At 49.6% G+C, this 26,462-nt stretch overlaps 1 protein-coding gene across 7 annotated transcripts in view; it reads right to left on the reverse strand.

Annotated features, from left to right (window-relative positions):
- Window positions 1-26,462, reverse strand: part of ARHGEF6 (Rac/Cdc42 guanine nucleotide exchange factor 6) — a 121,455-nt gene that overhangs the window by 87,469 nt on the left and 7,524 nt on the right. For 5 of the 7 annotated variants that reach the window (XM_043974317.1, XM_043974314.1, XM_043974313.1 and 2 more), the window contains exons 3-5: window positions 9,852-9,936; window positions 5,954-6,081; window positions 4,196-4,397 (exon numbers count right to left, since the gene is read on the reverse strand). In XM_043974317.1, coding sequence (XP_043830252.1) covers window positions 4,196-4,397; window positions 5,954-6,081; window positions 9,852-9,936 — 415 coding nt within the window. Of the gene's footprint in view, window positions 1-4,195; window positions 4,398-5,953; window positions 6,082-9,851; window positions 9,937-19,531; window positions 19,599-24,805; window positions 25,080-26,462 lie in introns of those variants that run through there. The other 2 variants (XM_043974318.1, XM_043974319.1) reach the window with 2 other exon arrangements.

Genomic DNA, 26,462 nt, shown 5'->3' on the forward strand with positions numbered 1-26,462 from the left:
TCTTTGGATTAAAATTATGGCTAACGGAAAATGAAAGGTGACAGAATTTCTGAGCTAACCAGGCCCACTGAGGCAACACTGAGAGCAAGCCTTCTGCCACTGGGGTACACTGAGCCCCAGCCCCACTAAGGGCCAGAAGGGACTTCTGCCTCCTCAAAGTCTGAGCAATTCTGTTCAATCTCTTTCAGGCTGAGTGTGACTGACTGGGCTTGAATGCTTCAGAAAGTATTGTAGAACCCTTAAAGGAGCAGACCAATGGGAGTTATTCTTCTGGCTGTTGTCGCCATCATCAATAATGGAAGGGTGGGATGGGGGAGTGGACAGAGAGCTAGCTTTGAGTTCTGCCCCCAACACATTCCATCAATATGACAGGGGGTAAGTTACGTGGCTTTCCCATAGCCCAGGTACTGACTCTCTAGTTAACCAGCATCACCCACTCCCCAGTGCCAACCAATCAGGGCCTTTGGGTACTCCAATGATGTGTTTTGCAAGTTATCTCCAGGTGCCTTTGGACAAGGCTTCACAAGTTTGGGTTCTTGGCAGTGAATTCAGGGGATCCCAAAACATCAGAGTTAGGGTATCAAAGGCTGTCTCAGGGCCCAGGGTCATAGAGCTAGTTAGTGTCAGAGGTGGAATTTGAACCCAGAGCTTCCTAACTCCAAAAGCAACACTCAATACGCCACTCCACGCACCAGTTTGTCACTGCTCTTCCTAGAATGTAGCATCCAGAACTGAACCCAGTGGCCTGGACAAGGAAAAGTGGAGTAGGACTAGAATCTCTCCCATTCTAGACACCCTGAGCCCATGTCTAACATTTATCCCTATTCAATTTCATCTCATTAGATTGGTACACTGATAATGCTGGATAGAACAGAGCCTTGTGGCACTGCACTAGGGACCTCCCTCCAGTTTCACCTCCACCCTTTAACTGCCGCTCTGAATGTATAATTTTGCTGCAGCACACCTGGGGTAAAAACAAGAGAATATCATACCCAATATCAATATTTTGAGGATCAGAGATGATATCCTCATGGGTACAGGCTATTCCAACCCAACAGATTGCAACCCTTCCATTCCACTGCATGAAAACCCCCTCACCTCATGGCCAAGCTTCTGTTGAAGCTCTCTGAACGTGGTTAGCTAGGCTGGTCTCCAAATGACATACACAGTCTGACTTAGAGACCACCCTAGGTGAGTTCTGAACTGGTCTCAGATTCAAAACAAATTGAGATAATGCTTATAAAATACTTGCTAAACCTGAAAGCCCTCACTAAAAGTTAGCTATATCATTGGCAGCATCTTCATTATTACTGTCATCATCATGATCATTATTATCATTTATTAATCATCATTGTTCAGGAAGTTAAGGAGAAATTGGGTAGGAGCCCAGGAGACAAGGTCAGCAATAGCCAAGGTGGCAATTCTTGGGAGGAAAAAGCCAAAGCCCCTGGGGAAGGTCCCAGAGAGGTCTCTGACCCACACCAGTGTGTTTTCAAATGGGACACTTAGCACGGTGTCCGGCATACAGTCAGTGCTTAATAAATGTTTGCTAATTAAGTGATTGAGCCCAGCCCCATAATGAACCATCTGCCCAAGTACATGCTGAAGGCTGATTTCAGAAAAACTTGAAAAGACATACACAACCTGAAGCAAAGTGAATTCAGAAGAACACTGTACACAGTAAGAGCAATACTGTAACAGTGATCAAGTGTGAATGGCTTGGCTAGTCTAAGCAATACACTGATCCAAGATAATTCTGAAGTACTCATGGTGAAAAATGCTATCAGTCTCCAGAGAAAGAACTGATGCAGTCTGAACATAGATTGAAACAGATTAGTTTTCATTTTATTTGTGTGTGTGCATGCGTGTGTGTGTGTGTGCATGCGTGTGTGCGTGTGTGTGTGTGTGTGCGCGTGTGTGTGTGTGTGCGCGCGTGTGTGTGTGTGTGTGCGCGCGTGTGTGTGTGTGTGTGTGTGTGTGTGTTTCTCTTTTGGCCTGTGTCTTCTTTCACAAAATGACTAATATGCAAATGTGTTTTGCATGACTGCACATGTCTGACTTATATCAAATTGCTTACCATCTCAGGGAGGGGTGAGGTGAGGAAGGAAGGGAGAAAATGTAGAACTCAAATTTTTTTTAATGAATGTTACAAATTGTCTTTATGTTTAATTGGGGGGGAAATTTTTTAAAAAGAAGATGAAAAGACATAGTACTTGGTGAGGATTATTCCTTCTAAAGACTCAAAAAACACAGTAATGAGGAAAATACCAAGAAGTCTGCAAAACTGGAACCAAAACTTTGGAGAGCTCCTTAGGTCAGAACCTGTGATTGATTTCTTCTGGGCTAGGAACTTTCCTACTGAAACAGAGGGGCAGCTCAGTGGGTACTTATAGTCTTAATAAAGGCACTAAGAGGTTAAGTGACTTGCCCAGGGTCACTCAGCCAATCCAAGTCAGAGGCAAGAATTGAACCCATGACTTCCAGACTCCAAATTGGGCCCTCTCTGCACTCTTCTATGCCAAGCTGCCTCTCAAGAAAAAGTTAGCACCAGTAAATACAGACCTTGTCACAGGCATACCTTGCTTAGCACCACAGATTTATGTCTGAAAAGCTGTGGGCAGACTGAATATTTCCCAAAGGCACCTACTTAAAAAGCCCAGCGAAGGGGCAGCTAGATGGCATAGCAGATAGAGCACCAGCCCTGGATTCAGGAGGACCTGAGTTCAAATCCGGCCTCAGACACTTGACACTTAATAGCTGTGTGACCCTGGGCAAGTCACTTAACCCCAATTGCCTCACCAAAAAAAAAAGACAGAAAGAAAAAGAAAGCCCAACAAAGAGGGCCATTTAAATGTCTGTCCCAGAGTGGTGTGGGCCAGGAAGCAGTTACCTGTAGCCCCTTCTCTTGAAGCAAGGCCTGGCCAAATTAGCACCACAGAGAGCTACTTGGGGACAGTCTCCAGGGAGGAAGAGGAATGTCGAGAGGGGGCTTTCCCTGAGGCCCACAAGGACAGGGGCTTGCCGTGTAACAGGAGAGATTTAGGCGACTTCCCAAATCCAAGCATCACAAAGTGGGCCTCAAAGAGGGGTCAGATGGTGGCCTTTCTCTGGGAGCAGTTAGGAGGCTCACCCGCATGGGCCGGAATGACCCCTTGGCCTGGTCTGTGGCTGCAGACCCACAATTCCATTCTCTCTGACACATCGATGAGGCATTTGTTCTTGAGGCCTCCTTAAGAGCCCCTGGCTAAACAAGGAAGTTAGCATAAGACCTCTAGACATATCTGCTTCTCCTATTCTGCCATCGCAAGAGGCTGAGGTCAGCAGGCAGGCACCAAGGGCAGACACTTACAGGCTGGGGGTGCTCCAGTCGCTAGGCAGACCAAAGGGACCAATTTACCTCTTTTTTTTTTTTTTTTTGGTGAGGCAATTGGGGTTAAGTGACTTGCCCACAGTCACACAGCCAGTTAAGTGTTAAGTGTCTGAGGTTGGATTTGAACTCAGGTCTTCCTGACTCCAGGGCCAGTGCTCTATCCACTGCGCCATCTAGCTGCCCCAGGACCAATTTAAGGAGGAGCCACCGCTTGCCTTAATGTTCCTGTTTATTTTTTTGTTTTTTGTTTTTTGTTTTTTGCAGGGCAATGAGGGTTAAGTGACTTGCCCAGGGTCACACAGCTAGTTAAGTGTCAAGTGTCTGAGGCTGGATTTGAACTCAGATCCTCCTGAATCCAGGGCCAGTGCTTTATCCACTGCGCCACCTAGCTGCCCCTTGCCTTGATGTTCCTAAAGCACAGCTTACCATAGAAAGACCAAATGAGAGGCTCTGCAGGCTCTCTCTGCTCTGTTATTAATCTGTCCCATATCTGCCGTTGGCTAGTGATGTCCATTAAAAACTTTGGTAGGAAAGTTAAGAAGAGAAAAATATACACAATGACCTCCAAAGCATAAGAATTCAGATGAACATAATGAACCAAAGCACTGATGATAATACACACTTACCTACCCTCAAGAGAGAGGCAGTGGACTATGGATACAGAATGCGGCATACACTGGCATACATGGTTCTTCTTTGTTACAAGGGACTGTTCCTAGGTGGGTTTTATTGGGAAGTACCAATGATGGGGTTTTTAAAAATGTAAATGCTTAAGAAAGCAGCAGTGATCCTTCCTGTCAGAAAGCTCTATCAAGCTTTACTTACCATTGGGCTTAATTTCTCTGACATAATTACTAGGGAACCAGCCAGTTTTCCCATTAAGCGTGCCTTCCCACCAGCCACCTTCTTCCACTCGAGTGACGTAAATGATGTCGCCCTTGCAGACGGAGAGTTCATCTTCGTTGGTCTGCTTGAAGTTGAATCTTGCCTTTACTACCAACTGGTGGTTCCCATTTTCAGTCATCTCCTGGTACACAAAGACATGCAAGCAGGTCAGTGAGCATCAAAACACAAAGAATAGTGAGAGCCAAAAAGAGGAGTGATAAGCCAACCTCCCCCAGTAGATGACCAAGGCCAGGCTGCCTGGGATCCCTCCCAGGTGACTACAGTAGACATGGGAAGAGGCCAAGAAGCCAATCCCATCGGTCACTGAAGTGGATTGGAGGGTGCACTCTGCAGTGGTTTAAAGTGATTTGGTGGTGGCAGTATTGGGGGGGAGGGGAGGGAAAGGGGAGGGAAAGGGGAGCTAACGCTTGCTTGTTTACTTTCTTTCTTTCTTTTTGCAGGGAAATGAGGGTTAAGTGACTTGCCCAGGGTCACACAGCTAGTTAAGTGTCAAGTGACTGAGGCTGGATTTGAACTCAGGTCCTCCTGAATCCAGGGCTAGTGCTTTATCCACTGCGTTGCCTAGGTGCCCCAGAGCTAACACTTTCTAAGAAAAAGCCTCTCTGGGTTTGTGGACCACAAGAGGAAAGGGCAAGGGGAGCCCAGGAGAAAGGTACAGCTCAAGGAAGTGGAGGAGAGGGGATAATTCCAAAGGGAAAGAACGGCCTTATCCTGGATCTAGAGCTAGCTGGCAGGGACCATGATGGCCAATGACAAACCTAAGGCCTACCCGTGGAAATGAAATGTTTTACTCAGGGTCACGCAGGTAAAAAATAGCAGAGGCAGGATCTGAACCCGGGGCCCCTGACTCCAAAGCCAGGCCTCTTTCCATTGTACCGCCACAACTGTTTGTAGAGCCAAGAAGGAATAACAACAGATATTCCTAGGATGCTTGAAAGTTTGAAAGGTACTGTGGATACTTTTTCATAGTGGAGCCCCATGACAACCCCTGGAAGATTGGGACTATTATTATCATCCCCATTTTCCGGATGAGAAAGCTGATGCTCAGAGATGAAATGACTTGCCCAGGGCCCCAGAGTGAGCAAGTGTCAGCAGGAGCATCTGAAGCCAAGGCATTCCTGATTCCAAGTCTGGCATTCTCCTGGCTGTATTCTATTATGTGTGAAATTTTAGGACCCTGCCCACCCACCCAGGGGAGAGGAGCAAAACAAATCCAGCAAACTTGGATATCTTGTGGTCAGGTGAGCAAATGTGCCTGAAAACGTCTGCCCTGTTTCCACTGTGAAACAATGGCAGCTGGGAAGTCTCTTCCCCACCTAAAAGATTCTCTAATTGGGAAGAAGGGGAAGGAGTCAACTGAAGATGCCACCACAGGCTGAGATTTCCAACTGGAATATACTTAGCAGGCAGAGAAGTAGGCAGAGCAGCAAAGAACAGAGTTGTAACTAAGGCAGGGTAACTGGAGCTTTACCCCAAGGCACTAAATTCTAAGGGTGCTGACAGCACTTACAGGCCTTCGGCAGTCTTTCCCACCCACCATTCCTGACAGTAGTCTCCCCACAAGCAACCTCACACTGACGTCCCACAGTTTCTGACTGCCCACTCCCAGACCCCTATGGTATGCCCCATGCAGCTAAGGGTGACTTTCTCGTGACTTGACCCAGGTATAATACATACCGCTGCCTTTGAATGTCTTCTTAACCCTGGTGCTGAGTTAGAAGCCGCTCCTGGAAGGTTTATCTGAGAACTGGAAACCGTACTAATGGAAGAGAAAGGTTGGCATGCTCCTTCTGAAACCTGGTGATCTGTGGGATCGAAGAAGGCAAAGATGTAAATCTCATCTGCAACTCAGCTCTTTATATGACAACGCAGAACAGCTAAAGGAGGGAGGGAAAGGAGTAAAAGAGGAAGCTTAAATCCCAAGAGAGAAGCAGACTTGCCTAAGGTCACACAGGAAGTAACAACTGGGATTCAAATCCAAGGCCTTGAACTCTGAGTCTGTCCCTTGTATCAGGAAGCCACTTATCAATGAATGGCAAGCTGGCTCTGAACTGTGACTGTGTCTTGGGCAACTATTGCTTCCCTACCTCCTGCCCGTCTTGGGGCCCAGACTCTTCCATATGTCTTGGCCATATGTCCCTTGTAAGACCAAAGACTGCACAGCCACATCCTAGCAGCTCTTCCCCATAGATCCAAGCTCAACACCCTCTTCTGTCACACAAGAGTAGCTAAGGGGGAAGCGACCCAATACCCAAGTAAATATTATGAGTGGGAGAAAGTGGGAAAAGGAACCTGGAGCCAGGAAGACTTGGGTCCAAATCCTGCGTCAGAAACTTACTGAATGACCATGGGGGCAAGGCATTCTGTCTCTCTGTGCCTCAGTTTACTCATCTGTAAAATAGGCGTTATGTCCCAGGATTGTTATGAAGCTTAGATGAGGTCATGTATGTAAAGTACTTTGCCAAACCTAAAGCACTTTAGAAAGTTTAACTGTTATTTTAGCAATTGCTTCTTCTTCTTCTTTTTTTTTTTGCAGGGCAATTGGGGTTAAGTGACTTGCCCAGGGTCACACAGCTAGTAAGTGTTAAGTGTCTGAGGTCGGATTTGAACTCAGGTACTCCTGAATCCAGGGCCGGTGCTCTATTCACTGCACCATCTAGCTGCCCCAGCAATTGCTTCTTGAGAAATAGTTCCAATTTCTCTTTCTTTTTTGCCCTTCACCACACTGTTTTCCCTCTTATCCACATGTAAGAAATTATACGGCTTGCATATAAGGTTCCCCTTCCAATGGGGAAGCAAGAGACCTAGAGACTCTGTGTGTGTGTGTGTGTGTGTGTGTGTGTGTGTGTGTGTGTGTGTGAGAGAGAGAGAGAGAGAGAGAGAGAGAGAGTGTGTGTGTGTGTGTGTGTGTGTGTGTGTGTGTGTGAATGTGTATGTGTGTCTGGCATCCACTGAATGGTTGATTATCCATTAAAACCCCCATCAAGGCAATGCAAGATTCCATTCTTCCTCCAAACCTTCCGACACTCGAAAGCCGGCCAATGTGAGCCCCAAGCTGTTGCCTTCCATGCTGACTGTGTGCAGAAAGCAAGGGCTGGACTTGGGACAAATTCAAATGAGGGTGCTCTGCCCCGCTCTGCCCTACTAGAAAGGGCCTGACAGGCCCAAAGGTCCAGCATTCCCTAGGAGTTTAGTTCAGTAGCCAAGTAACTTCCCTGAGGCTGCGGGTCTTAATGTTCATCTCACTGTATTCTTAGAAACAGCAGTGGCAAGGAAGGGCCTGGAAAACTGGCTGGGAGACTTTGGCAAGAGAGGGTATCATTTGTGTGGCCCCCCAAGGGATGCTTGTCATGGATAGTTCCTGAAATTAGCTGAGCTTCTGCTACAAGCCTTCCAATGAAAAAATATAACCAAGAGGGCTCCTTTCTCACTGAATGTCGTCATTGCCAATTGTGCCAAGGCTTCCTGAACCCTTAGAATGGGAAGTCCATTGAAGGGCTCACTCTGCCCTTAATCTCAGATGGTCATATGGGTGTCTGTCTGGTCTTCCCAAGATACTACAAGCTGCAGGGGTAGGGGGGAAATTACCCAACCCAGAAGCTCTAGGAGGACAGGGCCTGAGCCTTAAACTTGGAATCACTCCCCTCCTCACTCAGCAAGAGAAGTACAGTAATCATTTAGTGAATAATGGTTGAATTAAATTAACCAATAACAAGAGATGACACTTTTATAGGGCTTGAAGCTTGACCAAGCACGTTACATCCATGACCTTATTCGAAGTTCATAACAAGGGGTGGGTAATATCATTCATCCCATGAGAGACTCTAGAGGATGATGGATCTTGAACTAGAAGGAACCTTAGGGGTCACTTAGTCCAAACCCTTCCTTCATTTTACAGATGAGGAAACTGAGGCCCTAAGGGAGGATGTGAGTTAGCTGAATTCACACACAGGATCCCAAATCTTGAGCAAAAAGGGAACTTCAGGGTTATATAGTCCAACCCCTACAGAAGAAGAAACTGAGGCCTTAGAGATAAATGAAACAAAGTGACACAGCAGTTGCCATGCTGGACTTCGGTAAAGAAAACCTGGGTTCAAATCCTCACCTAGTTATGTGACCTTGGGCCAAATCACTCTACCTCTCAGAGCCTTGGGCTGCTGATCTGAGGGCTAAACAAGACGGCATAAGCAAAGCGTTTTGCAAACCTCAAAATGCAATAGAAAGGGGCAGCTAGGTGGCACAGTGGATAGAGCACTGGCCCTGGAGTCAGGAGTACCTGAGTTCAAATCCGGCCTTAGACACTAACACTTACTAGCCGTGTGACCCTGGGCAAGTCACTTAACCCCAATTGCCTCACAAAAAAAAAAAAAAAATGCAATAGAAAGGTGAGCTCCGGTTATTGTTATACATGAGGAAATTGGGGCCTAGGGAACTGATTCAATAACTTGCCCAGGGTCACCCAGCCAGGAAAGGTCAGCAGTGGGAACCAACTCCAAGTCTGCCAAAGGCCCAGGCCAGCCCTCTAACCCCCTTGGCCACCCAAACTGAGCTATAAAGAAACACGATCTCCAATTACCTGGCTATACCAGAAGGAGGTCATTGATTTTGCAAAGGGGAGCTTTTCCACACAAACTTTGGCATCATATTCTTATCTCTTGGGTGAGAGAGACCTGGACTCAAAGGCAGGGGACTGGCTGCCGAATCCCAGTTTCCCACTCCAGGTAGCTGTGTGACTTCTGGCTTCAGTTTCTTCATCTGTATAATGGGGATAATATTAATGCCTATCTGGGGCAGGGGTGGCAACTGTGAAAATCAGCAGAGAATGTTTGTGAAGCACTTTGTAACCCTATAGAGTTAAGACAGGCAAGGTATTGTTATGACTAGAATTTCTAGTAAGTACCCAGAACAGCCTGAATATTGTAGAAATATTCAGAGCCTTCTTCCACTGAGTGGCTGAACATTTCAACGATGTTTCCAGACTATGAGTACCTCAAATTGCATCTGAACCTCCCAACGACTCTGTTTTTGAAGGGCTTGTTATTATCTGTTTTACAGATGAGGAAACTGAGGCACTGGAAAGTGAATTGGCTTGCCTTGGGTCACACAGTGAGCAGCTAGCAGAGACAGGGACTGGAAGCCAGCTCTTCTTCCTAACCCCAAGGCCAGCACTGTCCACTCACCAGGAACCAGAGCTGGATTCAGAGTATGAGCTTACCAAAAAGGAAGAAGGTGGGGGGAGAGACAGTAATGGCAAGAGGGGGGCAGAGTCTTCATTTTGTATCCCATGAGAAGAAAGGGGACTGACCTTTACCCTCTTCCCTTTCACCCCCACCCAGCTTGTAATACTAGTCATCTGTTTATCTGGCAGAAGGCACCATGCAAAGACACCTGGACATTTGCAATGTGTCTGTTTCAACCTTTATGCCTTAATGTCCAAAGTGTTCCCATCAACTGTACCTTGAGCTGCGCCTGAGCTGGCTCCGTGATCAGGAGTCCATGGGGTACCCAAGAGATCCCCCCAGGCACATCAGATACCAATAAGAAGCCCACACACACACACACACACCCTGCTTACCTTCAGTGGCTTTGTTGACAGCTAAAAGGGTACTCAGCACTCGGGAGAAATTGTTGCCTGTGTAAAGGTCACAAGGATCAAAGACCTGCAGGGGGAAGAAAAGGGAGAGGCCAACTGTGAGACTCCCCCAACTCAAGCTACCAGGAAGTGGTGGCACAAGGAAGGAAGGGAGCACCAAGAAGCCAGCCCCAGTGTAAACTGCAGGACCAAATAAAAGAGGCAGCCCCCCACCCCAGGCCTCAGCACAGCAGCCCGCCTGTCCTACCCACCAGCCCACCTAGCTGCCCAATAACTTGGGGCAGGCCATGCAGGCATCAGAGAGAAAGGAAAAGATAACAGGAAAAGAAGGTGGGATCGAGCCCTCCCCCAAACCACCAGGCCAAAAGAAGCAAGGCTCTCCCCGCCTGACCGCCTCCCAGTGCTAGGCCTACACTGCCATTGTAATCACTGCCATGTGGATGACACCCTCAAGTTCCCAAGGTCCTTCCCAAACCTCTGAGCCCAGAGAGGGAGGAGTTGTTATCCCTGTTTGACAGATGAGTTCAGAGTGTAATGCTCAGAGAAGTTAAGGGACTTGCCCAAGGGCACACAGCTAGTAAGACATGGGATTAAAACCCAGGGCTTCCTGACTCAGGATGCAAGTTGGGTAGCCTTGGGACCACGCTGCCTCCCATGCCTCTGTGGCTGTCACTGTTTATAATTAGCAACAGATAAATGAGGTGATGTTTCCAATAAATGAGGCTGGCACTTCTGTTTTTATCCCAATGGGTCATTTCTTTATTTGGGGCTCTTTGTTATTTTGAGCTGTCCCCTCTCTCTGCCCCTCCCTAGCCCCCCACTTCAGGTTTGGGCCTGCTTCCCAAGCTCTGGGAATAATAATGGCCCTGCAGGAAATAGAGTTTTGCTCCCTGCTGGGTAGGGGGGTGGGGGTTCCCCTTAAATGGCCATCTGCCTAGATCCTGACCCACCCCACCCCATAGTTCCTGGGCCTTCTGCCTGACCCCCATTTTTGTTGCTCCTCAGTCCCTGGTATGAGCTCTGAATTCCTGCTGTTGTTGCCTTCCTAGACTTGGGCCCTTGCCTGAATTCAGTGGCTGATACCAGACCTTCCATACTTAAAATATCAGCTCTCCCCAAAGGTAGCTGCTAGTTAAACTATCCCTTAAACAGTAATGTCTAACACTGGTATTAGCACTTTCATTGGCATGTGAAATGAAGAAGAGCCCTATGAAGCAGGTAGTAGGATCTTGTTTTTAGCACCACCTCCATTCCAGCCGAGAGGAAACTGAGGCCCCAAGAAGTATGTCAGCAGGCCACAGTCACGTGGCCAAGAAGCAATCATGCAGTGACGGGGAAGCAGATCCCGACCCCATTACACCATACTGTTTCTCTATATGACTGCAGGATCCAAGATGATTTAGATCGAGGTTAATGGGAAAGGGGGAGAGGGCCCTGGGGCCTCAGGCTGAGTGGGCACAAGAGAACGCCCTGTCTAGTTGGGGAAAGAGCTCTGGGGAACTTGAGTAGGGACCATTTGGCTAGCAGCTGGCCACGCTCACATGTGAAATGGGTCTGGCTAAAATACAAATGAAATGGCGGCCCTAAAAAAAGCAAAAGATTTAAGGGAGGGGGGCTCGGCAGCAAGAGGACAAGAGAAAGCACTGAAAGCAGCAAAAAGAAATGCAGATTTGCTACAGAAAATCTGCTCCATTTTAAGCTGCAAGACAGGAGGGAACAGTTGCTTTTCATCTTCGTCTCTCCCACAGTGCAAGGGCACATACTCAATCTTTGTTGAATGAGCCCTCCGATAATTACACAAGGGTCCACACGGAGCATATCTGAGGTCAAGCCACCTAGCGGTTCTATTCTCCAAACAAGTTTTTCCCACTCAAGCTAGGGGAGGAAAAATCACGATGTTTCTGAATTCCCACCCTATCTTGGCTGGCAGAACTTGGGGAGGAAGAAATCTCCTTTGTGAAGGTTTGCCCTCTGCTCTTCTTTTTGGGGAGATCTGTATGCCAAAGAGAACCAATCTCTTCTTCCTTTCTCCTCTACCATGTATGTATCCATTATCCATATGGAAACGAGCAGGGCTCTGGTCTGTCTGTCTGTCTGTTCACCAGCATGAAGCTCACCAAGACAGAGCGCCATTCTTCTTCTTGTTCTCCAGATACCCTCCCATCCCTTTGGTGGGAACTCAGCTAAAAACATGTATGCTACTTACTGTCTACCAACTCTACACTGCTAACCCAGAATAAGTCAGGGGCCCTGTCCAGGCAAACTTTTTCCCTCTCTTCCTAACTACAGCTTCTAAAAATAGACATGAGGATTCTGCACTGATGTTTACAATAGCCACTAAATTTGAGGAAATTAAATCCAATTAAACCAGCATTTTAGTAAATGAATCCTCGGTTCCAAGCACAGCTTGGCAAAGCCAAAAGCAAAAACAAAACTTTAACCATTCTGCGATCCTAACCCCAAGCACTAAGAAGAATCGTCATGGAGCAATTCTGAAAGAGCCGTGAACTTGGAGTCAGAAGAACTAGGGTGAAATCCCAACTCTGCCATTAACTAACTGGGCGTCCTTGGGCCAGTGAAGCTGCTATGTATATTTTTGTACATACTTTCTCGCTGTCAATAACCTCCCTGGGGAAGAGTCCTAGTACTGGAATGTCTGAGTCAAAGGGTATGAACAATTTAGTAATTTTTCTTGCATAATTCCAAATTGTTTTCCAGAACGGTTGAAGCAATTCACAGCTGGACCAGCTGTGAATTAGCACGCCTGTCTTCCCACAGCCCCTCCAACAATGAGTTTTCCCATCCTTGCTAGCTTGAGGGGTGTGAGAGGACTGTTTCGAGTTTCATTTCACTGATCAACAGTGATTTTCAACATTTCTTTTATGTGGTTTTGATAGTTTATAATTCTTCCTTTCAAAAGCTATTTGCTCAAATCCTCTGACTACCAGTCTACTGAGCAGCCTTTACTTGCAATCCCTAAATTAAGAAGGGGGCATTTTTTAAAACTTGCTTAAAGTCTCTCTCCATTTGAAAGGAGAAGAATAACTATTATTAAAGGTTTTTGGATGGTGTGCCTGAGACATCTGCCAGGTCTGCTGCTTTCCAACTGTTTGAAAGGAGGCTGGCTGCCTCACCCAAGATAACGGCCCCAAACCTCCCAAGGAAATTACCCAATGGCTGCTTGGTGACATTGCAAGCACCCAGACCTAAGGAAATACCTAGAATGAAATTGCTACACCTGCTCTCACCAAAGTTACCAATGATGTCTCAATTGTTACTCCGATGGCTTCTTTCTCGGTCCTCATCACCCTTGACCCATATCAGACTCTTCCTTCTGGACAGTCTTCTCAAGTTCTGAGCCCCTGCGGCTTCTAGCTCTCCCTGTTGCCATCTCAGGCTTCCTTTTGCTAGCTCATGCTCCATGTCCCTTCCTCTTAACATGGGTCTCATCCCACAAGGCTCCGTGTGAGGCCCTCTTCTCTTCTCTTCTCTTCTCTTCTCTTCTCTTCTCTTCTCTTCTCTTCTCTTCTCTTCTCTCTCTACACCTCCGGGATTTCATCAGTTCCCATGGACTCAATTATCACGTCGAAGCAAATGACTCCCAACCCCATGTCTCCGGCTGAACCGTTTCTCTTGACTGCAGTTCCCAAGTGCCAACTGTCAGATATCTCTACTTGCACGTCCCATTGTCATCTCAAACTCAACATGTCCAAATCTGAACTCGTTAAATGATGAAACATGCCTTCCCTCCTCTCTGCAAAGGGGGGAGTGGGAGTACCACAGGGGCAAGATTTTGAGCTTGCTGTCAGACACTCTCACAGTAATGATTGTTTGTGCCTAATTGTTTTTCCCTATTAACAAGGGAGGGTTCAATGCTTGGGTGAGGCGCAGAGAGGGGCTGGGATATAAAAGACATCAATTAAGCTTTTTCAGAAGTGAAGGAAAAGCTGAGCAATCAGATGGCTAATATAATAGATAATATGCATAAAGATAGCCTGTACACGAACATCATATATAACATACAACACATGTAAACAAAGCCAACCAGAATAAAAACCTCAGATGTAGCAGGAAGGGGCAGGAGAACAAAAGGATTTGGGGGCTGCTCCTTTCTCTGGTCCTCCCTTACAAGAGAGGCTGGGCTATTTCAGGTGTTCTTTATTTTGCATATTCATTTGACTGTTCCTGTTTATTACATTCTATTAGAGACAAAGTAGGAACTCTGGCCCAGGTGCCTCAAGCCAGCCCCTAGGATCCTGGCGCTCATTTGGCTGCGGAAAAAGAGTTCCTTCTACCTCTAGGAGCTCTCAAAATCAGAGTCTTCTTGTTGTCTAATTCCCTCCACGAATACTTGGAGTCTGAGAAGAACAAGCCACTGGGCAGGGGTCACACAGCCAGAATGGGACTCGAATGCAGGTCTTCCTAGCTTTGGAGCTAGTTCTCTACCCACAATACCAAGCTGCTTCTCATTAAGATTATCATTGCTTTGTAATTTTAAGAAAGCATGAAACCGGGGCAGCTAGGTGGCACAGTGGATAGAACACTGGCCCTGGATTCAGGAGGACCTGAGTTCAAATCTGGCCTCAGACACTTAACACTTACTAGCTGTGTGACCCTGGGCAAGTCACTTAACCCCAATTGCCTCACCAAAAAAAAAAAAAAAAAAGCAAGCATGAAACCCTTTGCTTAGCATTCCTTTGTCCTTTCAACAATTAAGGGGGGGGGTGCAGCTAGGTGGCACAGTGGTTAGAGCACCAGTCCTGGATTCAGGAGGACCTGAGTTCAAATTTGGCCTCAAACACTTACTAGCTGTGTGACCCTGGGCAAGTCACTTAACCCCAACTGCCTCACCAAAAAAAAAAAAAATTAAGGGCACACAGTCTGCTCTAGACTTGGGGCAGGAAGGATAACCTGGGAGATCCTCAATCCCTTCACCCTATCCATCGACTGATTGATCACTAGGACTTCCTGGGATGGGGAGCCAGGACTCAGGGCTCCCTGGGATATCGAGCTGAGCAGAATCCCCCCAGTGCCCTCCCTGTTTGACTCTCCTTATCACAGTGCCCCACTACTGGCCTGCAAATTAGGATCCATCCCTCCATATACAAACTCCCTCACTGGGGGACCCTGAGCAAGTCCCTCATATCTCACGGGACCTCAGTGATCTCACCTACAAAATGGGAATAAGAGTCTACCTACGGGGCAACTAGATGGTGCAGTGGATAGAGCACCGGCCCTGGAGTCAGGAGTACCTGAATTCAAATCCAGCCTCAGACACTTAACACTTACTAGCTGTGTGACCCTGGGCAAGTCACTTAACCCCAATTGCCCTGCAAAAAAAAAAAAAAAAAAGAGTCTACCTACTGGGCAGCTAGGTGACACAGTGGATAAAGCACTGGCCCTGGAGTCAGGAGGACCTAAGTTCAAATACGGCCTCAGAAACTTAACTAGCTATGTGACCCGAGGCAAGTCACTTAACCCTCATTGCCCTCAAAAACAAACAAAATAAAACAAAAACAAGCCTAGCCAAGAATCTACCTACCTCCTAAGGCTGGCTGTGATAAAAAGAAGTATCATAGGCCAACCCCCTCATTTTATGGAGAAGAAAACTTAGGCAAACAGAGGGGAAGTGATCTGTCCAGGGGTACACAGCTCAAAGTGTCTGAGGTAGGTCTGGAACCCAGGTCTTCCTGACTCTAGATCCAAGACTCTGTCCATCCCAGGGCCTCTCAGGTAAGGTATGTAGCAAAGTGGTCTGCAGACCTTAAAACCCTATATAACACTTATATTTAAACAAATCTGTCATATATGTTATTTATATAAATTGATATGTATGCATTATTTATAAAACAGTTATTTAAAGATTTAAAATACTAAGTTATATATATTAGAATATATCTAAGTATATCTAAATGTAATAATATAGAAAATTTCTATTCTATATATCACATATGTGTGTATGTATATATTATATCTATGTTTGATATATGTATAAAATATAATTATATATCACAAATAAAATAATTTTTAAAGCCTATATTGGGGGTTCAGAACGTGGGGGCCCACAGGAAGATGGCAGGGGGATCTGGGAATCTGGATGGAGAAAAAGGTAATTTTCACCAACCCTTGCCTGAAAATTGGCATTTCCTTCCATTATGAATGGAAGCAACAAGATGCTTAGGAGTCTCTCCCCATAGGTTTCCCCAGCTGACCAAGACGATCCAAGACACCCCAAAACACCCCTGTGCTCAATCGGTGGCAGCTAGTATCTTCGTTATTAGCGAGATGACTTCAGACAAGAAAGGCCACCTTGCTCAGCCTCAGTTCCCTCATCTGTACTATGGGAACAATAACATTGCTACTACCTCTGTCTCCGGACTGGGGAGAGGGAGGGGCCTTACAAAGCTGAAAACGGGAACGGTCTAAGTTATCATTGCTATTGTGACTGGAAAAGTAAAGAACCTCTGTGGCCGTGGTTGATCTGTGGGAAGCAGCTTGTGCTGGGGGGAATGGAGATAGTCCTGTCCTCGGACAACCTGCCCAACAATAAATAGGCATGAGAGAAAGGAGAGCCTCTCTCCTTGTTAACAAGCGGGGCCAAATGAGCTGCGAGCAGTCCCCGCCTCACAAGCACATGACTTCCAAAGCACCTGCTGCCTTCAATCCCCCCTCTCTCCCCATTCCCCTATCAGAGCCCCAGCCCCCTCCTCTTCCCTCCCCTCCCCCCAGGCTCCAGGCCCATCACTGAGCCCCCCCCCCAACCTCTTGCCAGGACCCAGCTTCTGTGCTCGGCTCTCCAGCTCCCAGCAGCTCCCAGGGCCAGGATAAAGCATCCCAGCCATAAAGCAGCTCTTAATGGGTCTGCCCATAAGGGCAGAGCACTGTTTCTATGGGGAATGTATTTCACAAGGCCAGACGATCAAAGACTTAGAGCTGGAAGGGGACTCCGAAGCCATTCATTTTACAGATGGGGAAATTGAGGCCCGGAGAAATAAAGTGACTTGCCCAAGGTCACACACAGGGATCACAGTGCTGAAGGTAGAAGGGACCTCAGCCCAGAGGGCCAACTAGTCCAGAGTTTTCATTTCAGAAGGTGGACACAGGGCCAGAGAGGTTCTGAGAGGTTACAAAGCTAATAAGCATCAGAGGGTCTCAAGTTAGATAGAATTCAGGTCTTCCTGCTCTCTATCATCTCCCGCTCCATTCCAAGGCTCAGCCTGGGAAGACCTTTGCAGAACAAAGCAAAATCATGGGAACACTCTATATCATGACCACAAAAACATAGAGGAAAGCCACTGTAAAAGAGCAAAGATCAACATAACGACCAATCTTGACTTCAAGGAACTGATCATGACAAAGTGCTGAGGTGGGGAATGGGGCATACGACACCAGAGAGAGTTGATGTATCAGTTTGTTTTGCTTCACTGCCCTGCTCTGTTATATAGGTGGGCTCATTGGAGGGGGGGGGGTGTCATTGGGACATGACAATATTATAAAAGAAAAAGCATCAATATAACCTTTTTTTTAAAGGGAAAAAATACGTTTCAAGTTTCAACCAAATGACAATTTACTTAAAAACAGACTCTTGTAAGCTGCTCTTGTTTGTGTATCCAAATGTGCCTCCTTCCTTCCTTCTCCTTGCTCTCTTTGTCTTGTATTAAATGTGTTTTAAAACCAACTCATGCTCAACCTTCATTTCAGAGAAGATACATCCCCTTCTGAGGATAATTTCCTTCTGCCATTCTCCGACACTGGCAGTAACCCCCTACTCACAGGTTCAGGGCTGCAAAGGCCCTTAAAAAGTCATCAACTACAACCCCCTACCCCCAATTTCCAGAAAGGACGACTGAGGCCCAAGGAAGGAAAGGTGCCTGGCTCCGTGAAATCACAGGCATTAAACTGACTTGAAGCAAGGTCTTCTGCACCTCAAAGCGAAGGCCCTTTCCACTAGTTCACTCTGCTGGCCACTCATGCCAAAGACCCAGGACAGCCTGGGCTAGGATCCAAAAGGCCTGCCGTGTCCTGCCTGTCTCCCATTCTGACAGGTGGGGGGAGGAGGTAGGCCCAGGAGATGGGACTCCTTGCCCCTCCTCGGCCATAGCAATGTGTCTAGCTCATCTAGTTCTGGCTTGGTTGGCATTCCGAGATGGGGGATGGGGGATGGGGAGGGAGGGGGCTAAATGGGACTCCAGGCCCAAGGGCAAAAAGAAGGGCAGAAGTAATGGCTCCCCCTATTCCCACCGAGTCAAGTTGGCAAGTCGACGGAAAAAAGGCCAAATCTAAGCAATGCACGATATATTCCCCAGTGCGGAAGGCTTGGCTTTACCAGAGCCAGGAGACAGAGGGAAATATAGTAAAGGGCACTGGACTAAGGGGGGGAGACCTGGCTCGGTCGGAGCGCCACAATCTCCTTTAACAGGTAGCTCCCCCTCTCTGGGGAGTTCACACTGGTCTTCTGCATAGAAGGACAGAGGGCCAAGTGAGACAAGCCCTCAGCTCACCTGGGGCTCTAAGATCCTAGGGCTTTAGACCCTCTCACTAAAACCTTTAAGTATCTGCCTCCACCAAGCCTCCCCTGACCAGGATCACAGGATCCAGAGCTGGAAGGGAACCGCAATGCCATCCAGGTCAGGGGAGGACACCGAAGCCCCAGAGAGGGGAACAGACTGGCCCAAGGTCACAGAGATCACAAGTGGCAGGGCCAACCTGTTCCAGCCTTGCATGATCTCCCTCTCCTCCTCTTCCAGCACCCAAGAGGCCCACTCGACAATTCAGGACTTAATGGTCCTTTGTTGTGCTTTATGTGTTCATCGTCTCTTCCTGACTGAATCTTTGTGGGGGGTAGAAGGAGGGGTCAAAGGCAGGGCATGTCCCCTCACCCCGCCAGTGCCCAGCATAGCGCTGCTGCTGCCATGGAACCCTCAATAAATACTTGATTGTTAGCCTGAGGAACTCCCAGTGTGGAAGCTTCCATCATTGATGGAGCTCACACCCTTACTATGACTTAGTAGCTAAGTTTCAAGGAAGGTGGTGACATGACTTGCCCAAAGTCACATACCTAGTAAGGTCAAAGGTAAGATTCTAACCCCAGGCCTCCTGGACTTGAAGTCTAGTGCTTTAGCTACTATACCAGGTTGTCCCTGACAAATGAGAAAGAGCCTTCCGGGTTCCATTCGTGCTTCCAGAAACACACCTAGTGTTTAAAGCAGAGAACTTGGCTCTACTGGTCCACAGTGAGGCCCACAATATCTAGCCCATTCCACTTGATGTAGGACATCTGGCTCCCTCCTATTCCCACCCAAACGTCAGACCCTGGCTTATCCCAGTAGAGGGTGGAAGACAGAAAGCTATAGGCTTGGTTGGGTTGGGCTTGGGCTCAGGTTTGAGGCTGAGGCTAGGCTCAGTGCTGGGGTTGGGGCTGGACTTGGGGCTCAGGGTTGGGCATGGACTCAGGTTTGGGGCTGGGCTCTGGGCTGGGCCCAGGGCTGAGGTTGGGGCTGGCCCTGGCCTTGGAAATGGAGTTGGCTTAGAGTTGGGCTCAGATTTGGGGCCAGCACCGCCTTCCCCAATCTCAGGGCATCATTGTGGATGGAACCCCAGAGTAACCTAGTCCCATAAAGCCAAGCCAGCCAAGCCCATGGGGTTCCAGCAAGGGAACTCACCCGAAGTAAGTGAGCAGGAGCCACAGGTGGTGTCAGAGGCTGCAGCAGGTCCCTCTCACCACCTCTGGTCTTCAGGGCAACTAGAGGGTTGCTCTGAGGCTGGGGTGGTTTTTCTTTCCACCATTGGAACTGGCAGCCAATAGAAATGCACTGGGCAAAGAATTCTGGGGCTTCCTGTATAGAAGCGGCTTTTCCCAAACTGCTCTGTCACTTTTAGAAGGGCCAGTCTGTGCCCAGGAGACCTAATCCAAACACCGGAGGAGGGGAGAAGCAAGCTCAGATGCCAAGGAGCATCGGGAATGGCAGCCACTGAGCCCTTGGCCTCACCACACCTTCTGGAAGCTGCCTCCCCGGGGACCGCTTTAAGCGGGGTTTAGGAGCCAGGGTCAGACAGCTGGAGAAACCAGGCCAGAGGGCAGTAGGTACAGGAAGCCCCGACCCAACATGCCACAGAAAACCAGCTCCTGCCTTCAAGAAGCTTACAGTCTCTTAGAGGAAACAGCAAGCAAGCAAAGAGATAAGCCAAACTCCTCTGAGGACAGAGAGAGGACCAAACACTAGGGAGATGAGGAAAGGCTTTCTGGAGGGGGCAGTGGCCACCTGAAGAAAGGGAGGGGGGATTCAGGGAAAGACTTGGGTTCAACCCTGATTTGTACACTCACAAGCCAGGGGACCCTGGGCAAGTTACTGAACCTCTCTGGGTCTCAGTTTCCTCATCTGTAAAATGAGGGAGTTGGACTCAATGGCTCCTAGCATTCCTTCTACCAGGGTATCTATGAGCTAGAATTAATGCACGGCAGGCACCAGAGGCCAGCCTGGGCAAAAGCACTGAGGTGGGAGATGAACTAGCACATCTGCAAACTGGGCTGGAGCAGAGAGTGCTTGCCGGCAGGCTGCAGACCAGTGGGAAGGGCACGACAAACCGTCGGGGCATGACAGCTGGGGCTGCAGGGCTGCTCTGGCACAAGGAAAGGCTCACTCTGCATGTGGGTGGGAGGAGTGTCATATCTGGAAGCGGCTGCTGTGAAAACCAGAGGCATTGTTAAAGTGAAAGAAAATGAGAAAGGGTGAGAAAGACAAAGGAAGGAAGGAAGGAGAGAGAGGGAGGGACTATGGAAAGAAAGAAACAGAGAGAGGAGAGACAGAGAGAGGAGACAGAGGAGAGACAGGAGAGACAGAGAGAGGAGAGACAGAAAATGAGACAGACACAAAGGAGAGATAGAGACAGAAAACGAGGCAGAGACAGAGGAGAGAAACAGAGAGGAGAGACAGAGAGAGAGACAAAGGAGAGAAAGAAAGGAGAGACAGAGAGAGAAGACAGAGAGACAGAAAATGAGACAGACAAAGGAGAGACAGAGGAGAAAGGGGAGAGACAGAGAGAGGAGAGACAGAAAATGAGACAAAGGAGAGACAAAAGAGGAGAGATAGAGAGGAGAGACAGAGAAAGGAGAGAGAGACAGAGACAGGAGAGACTGAAAGAGAGAGACAGGAGAGGCAGAAACAGAGGAGAGACAGAGGGAGATAGAGAGGAGAGACAGAGAGGAGAGAGGAGAGACAGAGGGAGGAGAGATATAGAGGAAGAAGGGGAGGAAGAGAGCATTAGCTGGGTCTCTGAGCCCAGGTTGGATGCAGGGCATAGCAAATGCTGAAACTGGGATTAAGGATTAACTAGGCTAAGCAGACAGGGTCCCCACTGACAGGTTTTCACCAAGGTGGCAGCACAGTGGCACTGCCAAGGTGAATGTGGGGCTGTTCTTGTCCTGAAGGCAAAGTCTTCATCTTCAGTCAGTCTGAGGGGGGCCTTTCTCGTGCCCTGGCGTTGAATGCCAACCCCAGGGGCCACTAACCACTGCACAGCTTAGCTGGGCTTGTTATCAAGTATCCCATCAGAGATACTTGGAAATTGAGGCCCAGAAAGTCAAAGTGACTGACCGAATAAGAAATTGCTTGCCAAAATCGTGGGGTTTTCACTTTATTTTCAAAGAGTATGAGTTTCCCATGCATGACCACTAGGAACAGCCAGACCTCAAGGTACAATCAAGGGAAAAAATGGACTGATTATCGGTGAGATAGAGGAGAGGGGGCAGGAAGGCTATGTATACGGAATGAAGCACGTTCCTAGGACGGGACGTCTAGCTTTTCCTGTTTCGGGTTTCCAAACCTGCCTTATCTCAAAAAGTAAAACTTCATCTATCTAGAACCCCAGGAGAAGTCGTTCTGGATAGCTGAAAGCTGACCCCTTTAAGCACCAAATTGGGGGGAAGCCATTTTTGATGATAATCTTCCTCCTCACAGAACCCAAACTATCACCCTCATGAACCTGGGTTCTAACAAGGGAGCCCTTGCTTGTCTTTGCTGGTCCTGGCCTCAGGCATCTCCATGCCGTGCGCGAAATGTCCCCTAACCACTCCACCACACTCCCTTGCAAACTCTGGCCCTGAGATGAGAACCCAAACTCCGAAAACAGGAATGAAATCGGCACTGCTGCCATTTCTACAAAGGGCAGAAGACTGACATAAGCCAATGATTATCCAGAACACTCCTGGTTAACACTCAACACAGTGCCTGGCACATAGGAAGCATGTGAGAAGTGTTTATGCATCTTTCTCTAACATATCCACACTTCCCTGCCTTCTTTAGGAGAATATACAGAAGGAGCATAATTTAACCTTTAGCTTGTGGCTTAGCAATATCATCATCATTGGGGAGAGGGCTTCAGACCTGTGATTTCATTGATTTCATTAGTAATTATACACAGATTGGCAACTACTCTGCAACTGACACACCAAGAGGTTAAGTGACTTGCCCACTACCACTATTTGTGGCCTGACTGAAACATGGGTCTTCTTGACCACTACGACAAGCAGCCCCTCAATATCATCACTATAAATACTAATTACAGTACTGGGCCCCCCATCCAATGGTCACTAAGGCACACAAGACTGTTTGTCCTTATGCCAAATGGCCCCATCTTGCTGTGCTTTTTGAGTTCTCATGTCTGCTTTTTCTAGTTTTCTGTTTTTTCTTTGGCAGCTAACTCTGCTCTACTAAAGCATAGCTGCCTCTGATCAGCTTTGCCCACCGGGCTTGATTCCACATTATCATCCCTTCCAGCTTCCTCCAAAAACAAACAAACAAACAAAAGAACCTACCCTGCTTTTGATTTTCCATAAAGCTTAGAAACCGGCTCACCAAGCTTATTAAAATTATGCATAAAATAAAAGTAAACAAGCACTGAGTGAAGCACCTGAGGAGCCCTCCTCAGCAAGGGAAGGGGCATTAGCTTTGGTGTATGAACTTTCACCTGGGATCTGAAATAGTTAAGGCCACTGAGTGTTGAGAGACCAACAAGTGAAGTCCAGAGCCTTAGATCAAAGTACTTAAGCACACACTCGAACAAGTAGAATGCTAAAAGTGACTAAGGCCCTCATTCTCCAATTTCACCCCATCAAGGTTCTCAGTAGAGGTCGGTCGTTATATCATACTTGGGTTAACTATCTGGAATGGGGAGTCCGCCTTGGACTCTTCAGGTCTCAGGAGCTCCCAAGAGAAGAGAAAGGGAGGAATAACATAGGTAAATGAACCACACAAATTAAAACCAACTTCCTTTATCATTCATCTCTCCTGACTTCTCTGCCAGAGGTGGGGGAAGGCTCAGAAAAGCCACAACTCACCCCAAACCAATGTCCTGTATGGTCTAGAGAAGGGTGCCCTGGCTAGGGACACTGGGAGACCTGACTCTATCAATAGCTAGCTGTGTGACCTCGGACAGGTCACTAAGCCTTCCTCAGTTTCCCCATACTTAAACTGGAGAATCTCAGAATCTCTTCATGGCAAGGGGACCTCAGCTGCCGACCTAATCCACACCAGAACAAAAATCCCCTCATCCAGCAAAGTGTTCTTGGTCTCTGAGACCTGCACTGAGCAGGAATCAAGGCAGCTCATTCCACTCAAACATTGTTTGAACACCTGAGCTTACTAGCTTGTGTGAGTGACCTTGTACTAAAGGCTTCATTGCAGTTAGCCTCAGTTTCCTCATCTAGAAAATGGGGATAATAGCATGCACCTGCCTTTGTTGTTTTGAGGATATAAAGTGAAATCATATTTGTTCAGCACTTTGCTAGCATTATTCAGCATAGAGATTCCAACCCACAGTTTCCAAAGCTGCCCATTTCACTTTGGGACACCTCTCATTGTTAGGAAAGTTTTTTTCCTTCTTATGTACAGCTTCTAGGTAATTTTCACCCAGTGATCCCAGTTCTGCCCTCTGGGGTCAAGCGGACTGAGGCTAATCCCTTTTCAAAGGCACTCTGGCCTGGCCTACATACTTGATGGCGATTCAATATAATAAAATAAAATAAAATATAAAGTAAGAAACCGCCAACAAAGCAGAAAACACTCAGATAAGAGAAGAGTGTGATTCAAATCCAGGGGATGGTCACGAATGGAATGTCTTTCAGTGACAAAGGAGGCTCAGGCCCCCACCATCACCGGCTGAGTCCAAGCCTCCTTCCCAAGTCGTCTTAACTGTTTAAGAAGGGAGCGGAGCACAAGAAAGGGCTTGCCCCAGTGCCTGGTGGGTAGCAGAGTACTTGAAGAGATTTCTCCGGTCTAAATGTCAGAACTGAAAAACAAGGGGCGGGATCGGGTCCTCCACCGCCTTGAGGGGTACTCTGTGCCATCATCCCCAGACGGCATTGCATCACTTTCTTGGGCCAACTCGGGGCCTCGGTGGATGTCAAAATTAGGAATCTGTGCCTGGCCGGCCAACAAGTCCATTTCCAGGAAAAACCCAAGTGAGAAAGGCAATTTGGCCCCCGACACTGTGACTAAAGGGGTCTGGGGTTGTTGTGACTGTTGTTCTGAACTCTTTGCAGAAGCCAAGCTTCCACGGGTCCAGTAAAGAGACTGAGGGGGGAAGGCACGGGAACCCCCAGACCACTTTGATTTGCGGAGTGCTCCTGGGCTCCAAAACACACACTGTGCGTGTGTAGGCTCAGAAATGCCCCACAAGTCCCGAGTTTCTCCCAAGAAGCCCTTACAAAAGGCGCCCCCGCCCAGCCACCCCCCCCCAAAAAAAAGTTGGTTGCCCGAGATAGCGGGGAGCGGCTTCAGAGTGCTGTACTATCGCTCAGATGCCCAGTCCGGATCGATCCTAAGGGGCTCGGGAAGGAGCACCTGAGAGAAAGCCCCGAGGCCAGGGCAAAGTCGGGACTCATTGCCAGGGCGCACGCACCGCGGGCAGGTGGGCCGCCTCGCGGAGCCGCTACGTACCTGGGGCAGACCGGGCGCCGAGAGGTCCTTCGGGCGCTTTGGTTCAGGGAGTGCTAAAGTGTTGAGATCTCGCCCTGGAGTGAAGTCAAATGAAGATACTTTCTGCGGCCAGACTTGGTCCCGAGTTTAGCTCCTCCCTCCACTGCCCCTGATCGCAATCTCTCGAAGCGCCTGCCCCGCCGACTGGCCGAGCGGGGCCACAAATCAGCTGGCCGCCAAGCCCAAGAGAAGCTCTCGAGGGATGCTCGGGCCACTTGGACGCTGAGCCCCCCCCTTCCAGCACCCCCCTCCCGGCCCCCCTGCTCCGGAGTCGCGCCGCCTGGGTCCCGTGCGCCCGCGGCCCGCCGGCCGATCGGCCCCCGCGTACTCCAGCTGCCGCCGCCTCCGAGCCCCGGCCCCCGAGTCCCAGGACAAGCCTGGCCGGCGCGAGCCGGTGCCAAGGCTCCGAGCAGCGAGCGCTCGCCCCGAGCGGCCGAGTCGAGCTCAGCCTGGCTGCGCCCCCGCGCCCCGGCCCCTCAGACTTTTGGCCCGAAGGGGACCTGGGCAGAGCCGAGGGGGACGTGGGCAGAGCCGCCGGACCCCCGGGTCTCCTTCCGCCGCAGCCAAGCGAAAGAAATCACTTGGCTCTCCCCCGGCCCTCGGCAGGCCAGCCGCCCCAAATGGGAGGGGAGAGAAGAAAGAGCCGCCCGCAACTTCCGACAGCGCCGCAAAGTCCGCGGGGCTGCGGGGCCGCCCCCGCCGCCCTAGCCCTGGCGGCGGCGGCCGCGGCGGCGGAGGCAGCGGCGCACGAGGCGCCGCGCTGTGGCCGCGGAAAGCGCGCGGGCTGCGGGGCGGGGGGGCGCCGGCGGCGGCCTCGCCCGCACCCCGGCCCCGCTCCCGCGGGGCAGCGCGCAGCCCAGCGGCCGGAGCGCGGCCACGCGGGGGCGGCACGGGGGGCGCAGGCCGGCCGAGGAGGCGAGGCGACCAGCCGCAATCTGCAACTTGTCCTTGCCCAGCTCTCGAAAAGCGCCAGCGTTTGCCCCCTCCCCGCGGCGGCGGCGGGGGCGGCGGGGGCCGGGGCCGGGTCAGGGGGCGCGCAGCGGCCCGAGCCCGAGCCGAGCAAGGGGGCTGCTGCCGGCTGGGACCCTGACGGCGGCGGCGACGGCGGCGGCAGCGGCAGCGGCAGCGGGGAAGCGATGACCCGGACCTGGATCGGAGGAGTAGGAACTGGAAGTGACAGCGGCGTAGGGCAGAGCAGCAGCAGCAGCAGCAGCTTCGGCGGCGGCGGCGGCGGCAGCGGCAGCTTTGGCAGCAGCAGCTTCGGCGGCGGCAGAGGCAGCAGCAGCAGCAGCTTCGGCGGCAGCAGCAGCTTCGACAGTAGCAGCAGCCTGTGCAGCAGCAGCAGCAGTTTCGGCGGCAGAAGCGGCGGCAGCAGCCTTGGAAGCAGCAGCTTCAGCAGCAGCAGCAGAAGTTTCGGCGGCTGGGGCAGCAGCAGCAGCAGAAGTTTCGGCGGCGGGGGCAGTAGCAGCAGCAGCAGCAACTTCGGCGGCGGCAGCAGCAGCAGCAGCAACTTCGGCGGCGGCAGCAGCAGCAGCTTCGACGACGGCGACCCGGGCAGCAGCAGCTTCGGGGGCAGCAGCAGCAACCGTGGTATCGGGGGCAACAGCAGTAGTAACGC

Source organism: Dromiciops gliroides, chromosome X (genome assembly GCF_019393635.1).
Source record: "Dromiciops gliroides isolate mDroGli1 chromosome X, mDroGli1.pri, whole genome shotgun sequence".
Taxonomy (NCBI): domain Eukaryota; kingdom Metazoa; phylum Chordata; class Mammalia; order Microbiotheria; family Microbiotheriidae; genus Dromiciops; species Dromiciops gliroides.